Source organism: Myodes glareolus, chromosome 21 (genome assembly GCF_982192425.1).
Source record: "Myodes glareolus chromosome 21, mMyoGla1.1, whole genome shotgun sequence".
Taxonomy (NCBI): domain Eukaryota; kingdom Metazoa; phylum Chordata; class Mammalia; order Rodentia; family Cricetidae; genus Myodes; species Myodes glareolus.
The window spans coordinates 7,597,176-7,610,449 of record NC_142046.1 but is presented as its reverse complement, the minus strand read 5'-3'; the positions used below and the strand labels follow the sequence as shown (position 1 = coordinate 7,610,449).

General features: G+C 50.0%; 1 protein-coding gene across 2 annotated transcripts in view; it reads right to left on the bottom strand.

Annotated features, from left to right (window-relative positions):
• Olfml2a (olfactomedin like 2A) overlaps positions 1–12,714 on the bottom strand; it is a 29,861-nt gene extending 17,147 nt beyond the window's left edge. The window contains exons 1-2 of one of the 2 annotated variants that reach the window (XM_048429157.3): positions 12,427–12,714; positions 4,729–4,992 (exon numbers count right to left, since the gene is read on the bottom strand). In XM_048429157.3, coding sequence (XP_048285114.1) covers positions 4,729–4,992; positions 12,427–12,699 — 537 coding nt within the window. In that variant the 5' untranslated portion in view covers positions 12,700–12,714. Of the gene's footprint in view, positions 1–4,728; positions 4,993–10,523; positions 10,707–12,426 lie in introns of those variants that run through there. The other variant, XM_048429158.3, reaches the window with a different exon arrangement.
• Between the last annotated feature and the right edge of the window lie 560 nt (positions 12,715–13,274).

Genomic DNA, 13,274 nt, shown 5'->3' with positions numbered 1-13,274 from the left:
TGTGGGTACTTTGGAGACTAGAAGATGCCATTGGATTCCCCTGAAATTGGAGTTACATATGTTTGTGAGCTACCATGTGAGTGCTGGGACTCAAAGCCCGGTCCTTTTGCAAGAGTAGTCAGTATTCTTAAGGGAGGCACCATCTCTCCAGCCCCAGTGGGTTAGTATTGTCTGAAGTAAGCTCGAGAAGAGCATACACTGCAGAGCTGATGGCAGAGGCTATCCTGAGCCTGTGCATTCTGGGGCCTGTGCTCAGCGCCGCGTGAGAGGGGGATATGGAGCTCTGCCTTTTTTTTTACTGCTGAGTGAGAGGCGTAGGAGCAAACAGCTTGAGGTGCCTGTGGCAGAAATCAGTGCAGAACAGGAGAAGAGATTCCAGTTTTCCATGATGCTTTGTAGCTCCCGGCAGAGCAATTTTATTTGGGTTGACACTCATAAGAGATTGGACTTCAAATTTGGCATGCCTGCTTTCTCCCTTCCTTCTTCCCTTCCTTCCCTCCTCCTCCTTCCTCTCTCTCTCTCACATTTCTTCCTCCGCCATCTCCCACTGTAGGTGAGCTCATCACCGGAGGCTCTAGGTCAATGTTGGTTGTCTCTTAACACTCTCCATCTGACATCCTGAGACAGGGAACCTGGAAGTCCCCATTTTGGCTAGACTGAGTGGTCAGCAAACTCCAGGGTCCTCCTGTCTCTGCTCCCACCAGCACTGGGTCACAAGCATGTGACTCCATGGCTGGCCTTTGTGTGGGTGCTGGGATTCAAATTCAGGTCCTCACGCTTGCACAGCAGACACTTTGTCCACCAAGCTCCCTCTCCCCAGCCCCTTCCTCTTCTTTTTCCTCTCCTTCCCTTTTCTGCACCGAGGGAACCTATGCATGCTAAGCAAGTGCTCTACTACCGAACTGTACTCCAACTTCATTTATCTGAAGTCCATTTCTAGAATATTTCACAAAGTATTAGTCCTTGACAGACTTGTTTGTTTCAAGACAAGGTCTCACTGTGCAGCCCTGGCTGTCCTGGAACTCACTCTGTAGACCAGGCTGGCTTCAAACTCATAGAGATCCTCCTGCTTTAATCCCAAGTGCTGGGATTAAAGGCCTGAGACACTATGACTGGCATTGACAGACTTTATTTTTTTTTTCTTAAGTTTATACAAAGCAATTTATTAACAGAAAATAATTGAGAGATCCTGTTCACAGATGGTGACCATGACAAGCCCCCTTCCTTTGGGTGCTGTCAGAGGGAATAGGGGTGACATCCTCAATCCACTCAGTCTTCATACCTGAGCGAGCAAGAGCTCCAAGGGCTGACTGGGCTCTTCTTGGTCCTGATTCTTCTGTGGCATGGAGTTTGATATGTGATGCACCAGCTCCTTGCACCTCTGGGCCACATCCTGGGTAGCCAATGTGGCTGCATATGGAGAGGGCTCATCTCTTTTCTTTCTTTCGTAAGATTTATTTATTTATTATGTATACAGTGTTCTACCTGCATGTGAGCCTGCAGGCCAGATGTCATTACAGATGGTTGTGAGCCACCATGTGGGTGCTGGGAATTGAACTCAGGACCTCTGGAAGAGCAGGCAGTGCTCTTAACTGCTGAGCCATCTCTCCAGCCCTGAGGGCTCACCTCTTGATAGACTTTTTCAAACTGTAGTTGTTTTTGTAAAGACCTATTTTAGTTTTTAATTTGTGTGTGTGTGTGTTTACACGAGTGCAGGTGTGCTCAGGAGCCAGAAGAGGATGTCAGATTCCCTAAAGCTAGAATTACAGGCAGTAAACTGTCCAACATGAGTGTTGGGAACCGAACTCTGGTCGTCTGAAGGTGGCGCAAAGAGCTCTTAACTGCTAAGCCATCTCTCTAGCCCAATAGCCTCTTTTTTAAAAAAGTATAATTTATTTATTTTTGTTTTATGTACACTGGTGTTTGTATGAGTTTCCTTGGAACTCATGTCATTTCTCAGAACAGGAATTACAGATAGTTGTGTGCTAGCAGGTAGGTGCTGGGTATTGAATCCAGGTTCTCTGGAAGAGCAACAGGGCTCTTAACCACTAAATCACACCTCCAGCTTCCCCTCCCCCTGCCACCCTTTTAAATTGGATCTTCACTACAGATAGTGATCAGAAGTCATGCATCATGTATATGAGGAAGTGACAGGTAGCCATGGGACTAAACAGGGCTAGAGAGGGCACAGATGCATCCCGTTACAGCATTTCACCAACCTCTGTTCAGAACGCTCCATCTGCCTGAGGACTCCTATGCATTGCTCAGGCCCAGGCCCAGGCCCAATGTTATTCACGCTATGGGGCTTCCATGATCCCTGGCACAGTCCCTAGCCCAGTCAGTACAGAGTATATTGCCATTGTTGGGGCCAGCAGCTGTATCCTTAGAGGCCTGGTGACTCCTCAAGGCTGGGGCTATGTCTGGCCCCATGTCCAGAAAGAAAAAGAGGGAAGTGGTTAAGAGGCATTTTTCTTGGTCAGTCTAGTCAAGAAATGGGGCAGGAGGGCATCTCCTCTCCTCTACAGCTATGTAGCCTAGGCCAGATCACAACTGGAGGTATTCTCATGGGTGAAGGGGCTGGGATAGAGAGGTAGGCTGCAAGGCCAGTTCTGTCCCTCCCTGGGATGTTTACCCAGGACCTCCTGCTGATGGTAGCAGTGCCAGCTGAGTAGGAGAAACCCTTGTACTGGCTCCCACTGCCTCTGGCCCATTCTCATTTTGGGGGTTCCCTGAGTACACTTTAGGTAATCTCTCCTGCCTCTGGCATGTCCTACCTGCTGGGGTTCCTCTATCTCTAAGGTCAGGTCAAGACCCTGTGGCAAGACCTGCCATGCACTCAGAAGGCCTAGGGACAGTGACTTAGTGGGAACCTCAGCCTGGTGACCTTTCAGGTGGGCAAGTGACCGCAACAGAGAATTTGGGGCTCAGTCCACTCCTCTTGGTAACTTCAGGCAATTTACAACCTTTTTTTGGATTCAGAGACCATTACAAGTAAAGCTGTCACCATAAGCCCCCCTTCCTAAAGGACTCCAGGAAGGATGGCATGAGGCAGCGTTTAGACAGAGGGCCTTGGTGACTTCATAGTGAGCATGCTCACAACTCAGCTGCAGAAGCTGGGCATCATAGGGCATGCCAGCAACCCCAGCACTTGGGAGGCTGAGGCAGGAGAATTGTTGATAAAAGTATGAGGTCAGCCTGGGCTACAGAGTGAGATCTTGGGTCTACAAGTCAATACAAAAACAGAACCTCCAGATATTGGGCCATTCACTTGAGGAGAAACCGAGATTGTCCCTGTAACTGCAGCAGGTCTGTGGGTTGAATGCTGGAGAAAACAGGGCACTGGGCAGGCCCCATGGAATTAGTATGCTCCAGACACTGCCAAACTGTTAGAGGGTCACTGGCTTAAAATGGGCTACTCCCTCCAAGTTTAATAATTTTGGCATCAACTTATATAGTACAAAAATAAGACTAAGTTAAATTTAAAGAAAACATTTTTAGCCAAATGCTGGAGACAGCACTTCATGGGCCTCTTGCTTCTCTGTGTGTCTTGCGTGCAAAGGAACCAACCACCTTACTTCAGAGTCATCTAGTTAGAGATAGTCTTGGGTCATGAGACAGCATTTCCCTGCAGGGAATGACAAACACAAGGTTCTAAGTTCTCTGAACTCAGGGCTCCTCTTTCCCATACCATATTGAATACCATACTGATTACAGTATGCTGGAGCACAGCAAACCCAGCGAAAGGGAATGGAGATGAGCTGGGAGTCATGAATTCCCTTGTCTGTGACCCAGGAAGCTGTGCCTTCCACTAGCATCCAGGACTATGTCACCTTGTAAACTTATATGTCGGGTAGCATCTCAGATCATTCATTGTTTCCAACACCAACAGGCCAATGAGATGCATGTTTGGAAGACACTGTAAGAGAAAAGACTTACAAAGATACCAAGACAGGAGCAGAGAGATGGCTCAGCAGTTAAGGTGACTTGCTACTCTTGCAGAGAACCTGAGTTCAGCTCTCAGCACCTGTAACTCCAGTTCCAGGGGATCCAATGCCCTCTTCTGGTCTCCATAGGCAGCAGACATGCATGTGATGCAGTTATATACATACAGGCAAACACTCATATACATTACAAAATTAAAAAAATATTTTTATAAGATATGAAGCAAACGTACCCTTTATAAGATCTAACAAAGTGGTCCTTTAGAGAAAAGCCGAGGAGCAGGTGGGTTAGACACACATTCAGACACAGCAGGATCTGGGTTCAAAGCCCAGCCCCACCTGGCCCACCGAGTACTGGCATGGTGCTGCCCATATGTAATATCAGTACTTGGTAAGCAGAGGTAGGAGGATCAGAGTTCAAGGTTGTCTTGGACTACATAGGAAGTTTGAGGCAAGCCTGGAACTCCTATGCCGATTAAAATAAACAAAAATAACCCTGGCATGACGGCATAAGCCAATCATCCCAGAACTCACACAACAGAGGATTGCTACAAATTCCAGGCTGGCTATCTTGGTATATATAGTGAGTTCCAGGCCAAATTGTATGACCTTGTCTCAAAAAGCAAGATAGGACAAACAAAATAATAATAAAATGCCCCAGAAATGGTTTCGATGACACTCAGGACAGTGAGTGATTCGAGGGGTCCTCCTGACTTCAGCTGGCTTCTCTCACCTGTGATACGGATGTCCTGGGAGAGCCAGGTCACCCCTCACTGTGTCAGCCTACCTTGAGGAGCTCAGGTGCCTGCTTCTTGAGCTTTTCCATCTTCCACTCATTCTCACAGGGGTTGAGTGAGGAAGGAGGAGCAGTGCAGGAGCAGCGACAGTCGGTCCCTGAACTCAGGGTCTCCACAGTGTAGAAGTCCTCTGCTCGTCCACGCCCACTTCGTACCCGGTTGCAGGCATCCTTGCTCAGTGGTCTCAGAAGGCATTTGCAGCGGCAGTCGGAGCCCTCTGAGGTCATCCGTACCTGGTCCAGATTGCTGAACACCTATAAAGGGTGAGCCAGTGGGGTTCCATGTGTCGTACCGTGGTGACAGGCTGGGGTGGTGGCACTTAGAGGTAGCTGAGAAGAGGCAGGGACTCAACAGCACGTCACACACAACTACATTTCAAATGTTAATGCCCAGCTGTGGAAAAGTTCAAAACATGGAACTGTGCGTGGCAGTAGTGGCGTACTCTTTTAATCCCAGCACTCCAGAGGCAGAGGCAGGCAGATCTCTGAGAGTTTGAGGCCAGCCTGGTCTACAAAGCAAGTTCTAGGACAGCCAAGGCTACACTGAGAAACACTGTCAAAAAGAAAAAACACACACGGCCTGAATCCTGGGTGAGAGGGCAACAGGTAGCAGCATCCTTTCTGTCCCTGTCATTTTCCTGCGTCTGGAAGAGAGGGCTCCCTGACTCGGGCTGGTGACAAGTCAACGAAACACAGAAAAAAAAAAAAACAGAACAAAACATAAAAAACAGGAGCTGGCACATACAGAGTGTGCCTTAGGTGTGCGCCATTAACACAGATGAGGACAGGCTTAGAGTCACAAGGGTTTTTGTTGTTGTTGTTTTGCTTTGTTTTGTTTTTCAGGACAGGGTTTCTCGGTGTAACAGCCCTAGCCGTCCTGGAACTAGCTCTTGTAGACCAGGCTGGGATTAGAGGCATGCGCCATCACTGCCCAGCACGCCACAAGCTTAAAGATGACACCATTTTGAGGTCGAAGACTGGCCCACAACACACCATTGCTCTGCGGCTCCTTTGATTCACTCTTTCAGTTTCACTCATGCATATGATATATTTTGGTCATTTTCTTCCCATTACCCTTTACCATCCCTCTCTCCTGCTGAAACCTTTCATTGTCCCATGTCCTCTACTTTGATGGTGTCTGTGTGTGTCCCACTGAGTTTTAAAACGACACCCCTAACTCACAATCCTTAACCGCCAATTGTCTCACAGTGAGGAGTGGGGCCTCAGGAGCCTGTTTCCTAGGTGACTTCTACAGAGCTGTTCTCCTATGCCCTGGGTAGAGGGGACCGTCAACAGGCTCTAACCCCATTTCTTCAATGGCACAATGGAGTGTCCAGACTTCTCAAAGCGGAGATCACATGAAACAACACAACCTCAAGCCAAAGGTTTCCTTTTCCTCCCTCTCCTCCTTCAACATCACGCTATCACATCATGCTACACACCCCATGACCGCATGTGGTCACTTGTTTCGGGGACACCACCAGCTCTGTGTCCTCAGATATCAACCTAGTGAGATGGGAGGCAGGTGCCTTGCACAGATACACCTGGCCTGTACCTTGGGCTCCAGACCCTTAGTGAACTACTAGTCCCAGCCCAGCTCGCAAAGACTCACCCCAGGGCTACAGCTGCTCAGCTATCACTGGATGAGAAACCATGAGGACACAGGTGAGCTCATGGCACCATGGACCTCTGTTGAGCCCCAAGACGCTGCCTAAGGAAGGGAATAAGCTTAGACTTTCATTTCCTGTCTAGATCCTCAGATACCCATGTGAGCTCCTGGCTTCTGCCAGGCTCTGAGTGGCTGACACCTAGAGGCGCAGAATAGATTAGGGAACATTTTGACTTCTTTGGTTTTTGTTTTTTGAGACAGAGTTTCTCTGTATAACCCTGGCTGTCCTGGAACTCACTCTGTAGACTTGGCTGGCCTTGAACTCAGAGATCTGCCTGCCTCTACTTCCTGAGTGCTGGATAAGCCTCCAGCTTATCCTGACTTCTTTAGATACAGAGATGCAACACAGAGGCTCTGAGAGCACAGACTGTTGAGGTGGCTTGGAGAAGTGTGCCCTTGTGGAGAGGACATTGCTGGAAAGCAAATCAGACAGGCAAAAACAAGAGAGTCTGGCTTTTCAGGAAGCCTTGGGAGCGGGGTGGGAAGATCACTCTGACTGGTGCTTTCATGGATGCAGGGTGGCAGGAGGTGAAACTATAGACATGGCAGAGCCCAGTCTTAGAGGGTCTAGGGCTGGCTGGCTGGCTGAGGATCTCAGTTTTCTATTTGAATCTGAAATGTTCTCCAAGATTCTTGTGTTAAAGGCTCAGTTGCCTGCTGATAGGCCAGGGAGGAGGAATCACAAAAGCTCTGAGCTCATCTGTGGAATAATCCACTGATGAATTCATAATTGAATGGCATTTTGGGGAAGCGGTGCAACCCGGGAGGGGGCCTAGGTCATTGAGGGTGTGCCCCAAAGAGTGGTTCTTCTCTGCAAACCATTCCGCTGCCTTCCCTCCCCACTCCTTCCGTCTTTCTCTGCAGCTTCCCAAGAAACGCAAGTCCACACCGCCTAGGCTCACTCTCTCCAATGTGCTATTTTATTTTTCAAGACAGGGTTTCTCTGTGTAGCCTTGGCTGTCCTGGAACTAGCTCTGTAAACCAGGCTGGCCAAGAACTCACAGAAATCCGCCTTCTTCTGCCTCCTGGGTGCTGGGATTAAAGGCATGTGCCACCAGCCCCCGGCCCCATGTGCTAGTTGATGGCAGGGAGGCTGGAGACCATAGTCAACCAGGTTAGCCTAGGGCTGACAGCTGTGGGCACAGATCCCACCAAGGACACTGAGGGACTGAGAGGTAGAGTGCCGGTCCCACAGACAGGGCAGGAACACACTGAGCTGTAGGTGATCAGTTTCTCTGGGTGGGTGCACTGGTCTACTTTTTCTATTGTTAGCAACATCCTACAGATGAGAAAATAGCCCCTAAGCCATAAAATGCCAGGTTGGGGAGGATAAGCCTGGGCTGTGTGGATTTCCTCTGTTTTTTTCTGCAGCTGTGTGTGTGGGGTGGGGGTGGGGGACGGGGACAGGAGTCAATGGTGGGCGGAACAGGGAACAGTGGGCGGAAAGGAGAGTTAGAAAGAAGGCTGTGGTCCTGCTTTCTGTCTTGGTCCTCTGTGGGTGGAGTGTACTCTGGGTGTTGCAGACTATTCCCCTGCTTGTGAACAGCCAGCCAGCCCCAGAGGCCTGCTGGTTCCTTAGGCTTCTGCTGGCCCCAGAACCCCACCAGAGAGGAACTCACATCCTCTCAGCTCTGCCAAAACTCCATGATACTGTATTACTTCCCCATCAGGGTCAAAAGCCCAGCAAATAGATGTGTGTGTGTCTCCTGGAGGACCCCCCGCATTGACTTTAACCGTCCCCATCCAGCAGCTCCTCCACACTTCCTTCTCAGATGAGGTGCTATGTCCAGATGGCGGTGGCCAAGGCTCTCACACTGCCAGGAATGTGGCAGGGTCCCACCTCCAGTGGGGTAAAGCTGGAGACAGCCAGGCACCATGGTGAAAAGCTATGTCTGGGCTATAGTTTTGATACCGGATACCTCCTTCCTGCATGGTGTCGACTCCCTGGAACCTCAGCTTCCTCCTCTGTAAAATGGGGCGGCTATCAATTCCTTCTTGTCATGAAACTGCAGCCATGTATGAAGAGCACCTGGCAGTTACGGCCCAGGGTAACTCCTAATTTAAGTAATCTGTGCTAGATCTGCTACTTCTGGAAGCCCCCCCCCCATTTCCTCCATGTGTTCCACCTCTCTCTGCCCTTACCACAGCTCCATGGTACATTAGAGAAGTCTAGAAGCTTGTCCACACAGTCTGATTCCAAAATTTTGTTTACACGGTGTCCTTGTCCTGAACATCTACAGTCAATAAGCCAAGGCTTCTACCCTAGCAACTGAGCTGGGATTGGCAGAGGTCCACACAGAAGGTGGTCATGGGACCTGGCACTACCTCCTGGGTCTGCTCCTTGGCATGAAGGCTGAAGGAAAATCCCTGCCTCAGCCCCCGTCTTTCCCTGAAGCCGTGCCCAGCACATGGTCCTACGAAAGCTCCCCGATGTGTCAGTGGTGGTGGTTGGGGTCTAGAAGGCCTCTGGGTACTTGGAAGAAAGCTCACAGCGTGACAGACAGCTAGAGGGTAGCTTGAGGTGTTCTTGAAGAGAGCCAGATAACTCTTACTAGAGTAAGGGAGAGTTCTTATAATGATTGGGCAGGCTCCCCCCATGAGGTTGTACTGAGGTTGGGCCCGCCTTCTTCATGACTGTTCCACTTCACCTGAGGCAGTTCACCTGCAAAGCCCTCAATCTGGTAAACTCTAGGTAGCATCTTATCCCATCCTGTGTCTACCTTCCGTCCTGTCTGGGTGAGGTCTCTGTGCCTCCTTTGTACCCTGGACAACTTACTAGTAGTAATGGTTTCCTGAGGTGTTACCCTAAATATGCCCCACTTTTGTACCTTGCTACCAACTCCATGACCACAGTCCCATGTCGGTGTGTATTCCTCTCTGCTAGATTAATCTTCCAAAATCACTTTTTTTGAGAATCTGTTACTCCCTGGCTCCACAGATCTTAGTTCCATATTGTCTCCATAAATTCTGGGCTGTCCTGGGGCTGTGCCCACGAAGTATCTGGGGTTGTACTTGGAAAGTGCAGATGCCTCAGTGTCCCAGAGAGATTATTATTATTACTGTTTTTTTTTTTTTTTTTTTGAGAGACAGGGTTTTTCTTTCTGTAGCCTTGACTGTCCTGGAACTTGCTCTGTAGACCAGACTTACCCAGACTTACAGAGATCCGCCTGCCTCTGCCTCCCAAGCACTGGGATTAAAGGTGTGCGCCACCACCGCCCCAGTGTGATTCTTTAGGGTATTCAGATCTATTCCCTGGGAAGGGACCACTAACCTTTGGCAGTTGTATGTGATGTTGAATATAAAACGCTGGGCATGGACCTTAGTCCCAGCATTCTACGCTCTCACAGGAGTGTTGAGGCAGGTCCATTCCTTACAGAGAGATGGTGGGGTTTTGCTTGGTTTGACACTGTACCACAAAGAATGACATTACCATGTCATTCTGCCTTTTCTGCTCAGGGGCCTGCTTCCAATTACTCCCACGTGCGGAAACTCTGGTAGTAGATGGGAAGCAACACCTAAGCCCCTGGGACTGGCCTGCCTGGAACATCTGACCTGGCCCAGGAAACCACAGCCTGCTGGGTTAAGCCTGGACTGGTCCCTTGCTCTGGCTCACACAGGCTTCTCTCTTTGCTCAAGGCCTTTCTGCCACCCCTCCTCCCCCACATGTATGAAGAGTGAGGTCCCAGGAGCTCTTTCTCAGACGGAGGGACAGGTAAATTATTACATCCCAGGAGTGTCTGCCGCCATGCCGGGGTGTCATGCATTGAGCCTTAACTGCCTGTTCTTCCCAGCCTCAATGCTAGGCAGCCATGCAGAAACACCAGGGCAGCTGGGAGTTCCCTCCTACTTCAGGTCAGACAAAGCACTTCCTTAGAATGGAAACTCCAAATCCTGTTTAGGAGAGCCTCACTGTAAACATCAACTTAGAATGCAAGGCGACCAACAGTACCAGGGTGAGTACCATGGGTAGGAGCCTGGCAGAAAGGAAGTCTGATGAGAGGCGAACTCAAGGCTCTGGGATCACTTCAAGTTCCAAGGTGGTCCTGGTCCTCTAAGCTCCTCCCCTCCCCCAACAAAAACAGGCCAGGCTTGGAGGGGGAAGAAGTTGGGTCCTTACCTTACTGTGGAGGGAGGGTGATAATGAAGGCAGCTCTGCAGAGCCAGCAGGAGTCTGGCTGGGCAGGAATGCAGAGGAAATTCACCCAGCACTTGATTTTTATTTTTCCCAGCTGGCTGAAGTGGAGCAGGGATGGGAAGTGTCTAGGAGTGGGTTGTGCTGGATCCCCAGCTGCTTTATCCTCCCTATTCCGCCAGCTCCAGCTTGCTCTGGGACAAGTAAATATACCCCTCCCATCCTAGCAAGTGTTTGGCTGACTCACTACATAAACAGGGTGTTGGGTTTTCTTTGTCTTGGCTTTGTTTTGGATGTAAGCCCTCCTGCTCTACAGCCCTCTGCAAATCTTAGGGATGCTTAGGTCCAAAAGTACTTCCCAGCCACAGAGGACAGTCAGGGGGTGAGAGAGTGTGATCAGGTCATCTGGGATTTTGCTCAATGAGCCAGAGGGCACCTCTATTTTCAGTTCGAGGAACTGAAGTTCAGAAACACGCAGTCATATTTCCAAGTTTGCACTGCAAAATAGCTTTGTACCTTTTGCCTGCTCACAGGCAGACTTAGGTTTCACTAGGGAAAAAAGGTGGAGTAACATCAAGAGAAGTCACTGCCGCTGCATCCACTGTGAGCAGTTTCCCTCTAGGCCACTAACCTCTCCCCAACCATAAAATGATTTCATTGCTTCTTCATAATTGTTATGACGCATAAGTATCTGATATCCAGAATATGTGACCCCAGTGAAAGGGTCATTTGACTTCAGAGGGGTTGAGACCCACAGGTTGAAAAACACTGCTCTAGACCCATCTTTATCAGGTCATTTCTAGAGCCTTAAGAGATTCTTGATCTGTTCTTGCTCCCTCTATGTTCTGGATCTAATACCTGAATTCTTGTGGTATTGTGGTAGCATGGTAGCATCCATTGGGCACCTACTAGGTGTGATGTAAACATTCTGCATATTCTCACTGAATCTAGAAATCATCAACAGTAGGGAGTGGGCACAATCCTCCCTCCCCATGCTTGTAGGGGAAGGAAAGATGGTGACTGTCTTTAATCCCGCAGCTGGGGAGGCAGATGCAGAAGGATCTCTGAGAGTTTGAGGCCAGCCAGAGTTTTGTTTTGTTTTGTTTTGTTTTTCTAGACAGGGTTTCTCTGTGTAACAACCTGGGCTGTCCTGGAACTTGCTTTGTAAACTAGGCTGGTCTCGAATTTACAGAGATCTGCCTGCCTCTACCTCCTTGCAAAACCAGAATTACATAGTGAGACTGTGGAAGGAAGAACGGCAGAAAGGCAGGAGGCAGGCAGGCAGGAAGGAAGGAAGGATGGGGAGAGGGAGGGAGTAAGGGAGGGAAAGAAGGAGAGAGGCTAAGAGGTAAAAGCATCAGCGACAGGTGAACACAGTATGTGAGTTCAGGTCTCAGAGGTCAAGTGGCCAGTCTTTTTCACTGAGGAAAGAACTCTTGAGTTCCCAGCCTCTCCTGAAAGTCTTGGTTTAAGGCCCACTGCAAGCCCAAGAGTACCTGGATAACTGCCCACGCGTGGGTCTACATCCACATGGGCAGTCTCCGCATGGAAACTCAACCAGTTGCTCATACTGACTTTTCCCTGCCAGCTCCAGAGTACCTGGGACTTCCCAACTTGATCCTGGATTTGAGGCCCTATCTCTGAACATTACAAGGTCCACAGTGCCTCTTTCTCAGGCTCCAGGACCCAAGTACCCTATCATTACCAATGCTTCTTCCCGCACATGTTCCCTTTTTAAGGCTTTTGATTCCAACAAAGTCCAGCCAAGTACCAAGTCTGATCTGCCTTTCCTAGTCCTCATCTCCCCACTGAAGGCACCCTCCTCGGCCATAGCGCCCCCTCGCGCCGGTCATCGCCGAGCTGTGCCAGGTTGCAGCAGCGCACGTACCTTACTGTCGGGCCGCACCGGATCAGCCCGAAGCAAAAGTAGCAGTAGCAGCAGCAGCAGCAGCCTCAACTGAAGGCACCAAGGCCGGTGGGCTGCCGCTGCCATGGCTCGACAGGAACGGACGTCTCCACGAGCACGATTGGGATCGCCGGCAGCACGGCGAGCTCGACGCTGCAGCCCGGCTTTGCCGCGGGGCGCCCCCCAGCCCGGTGCCCCTGCAGTGCCGCTGGGGGCGGAGCTAGTGTGGAGGGGTGCCCGCTCCTCCCCTCCCATCCCCGCCCATCCCCTGCGGTCCTGAGGCTTTGAGAAATGCCGGTGTGTGAGAGACAGAGCTGCAGCCAGGCCGAAAGAGAAGTACGGGCTCGCGACGAACTGAGGTTCGGTTTTGTGAAATGAAGGACCCTAGACGTGTCCCTTTGCCTTTTTGAGTACCAATTTCCCCATTGATAAAAAGGAGAAAATAGTCGGGCGGTGCTAGGGCACGCCTTTAATCCCAACACTCGGGAGGCAAGATCAGGAGGATCTCTGAGTTCGAGGTCAGCCTGGTCCACAAAATGAGTTCCAGGACAGCCAGGGGTCCACACAGAAACCCTGTCCCGAAAAACAAAAACAAAACAAAAAGGTGGTGATGGGGGAATAGTCAAATTGCCCTTTGGGAATGGCTACAAAGTTCGAGTGGTACTTAGGGTTTACCCTTGCTCTGACAAAACTCTCCAGTCTCTGAGCCCCTGCTCTTTCACATCTTCCATCTTTCTTCTCTCTGTTGTGCCAATAACAGCTACTTTTTGTTTGTTTCTAGACAGGGTTTCTCTGTGTAGCTTTGGAGCCTGTCATGGAACTCGTTCTGT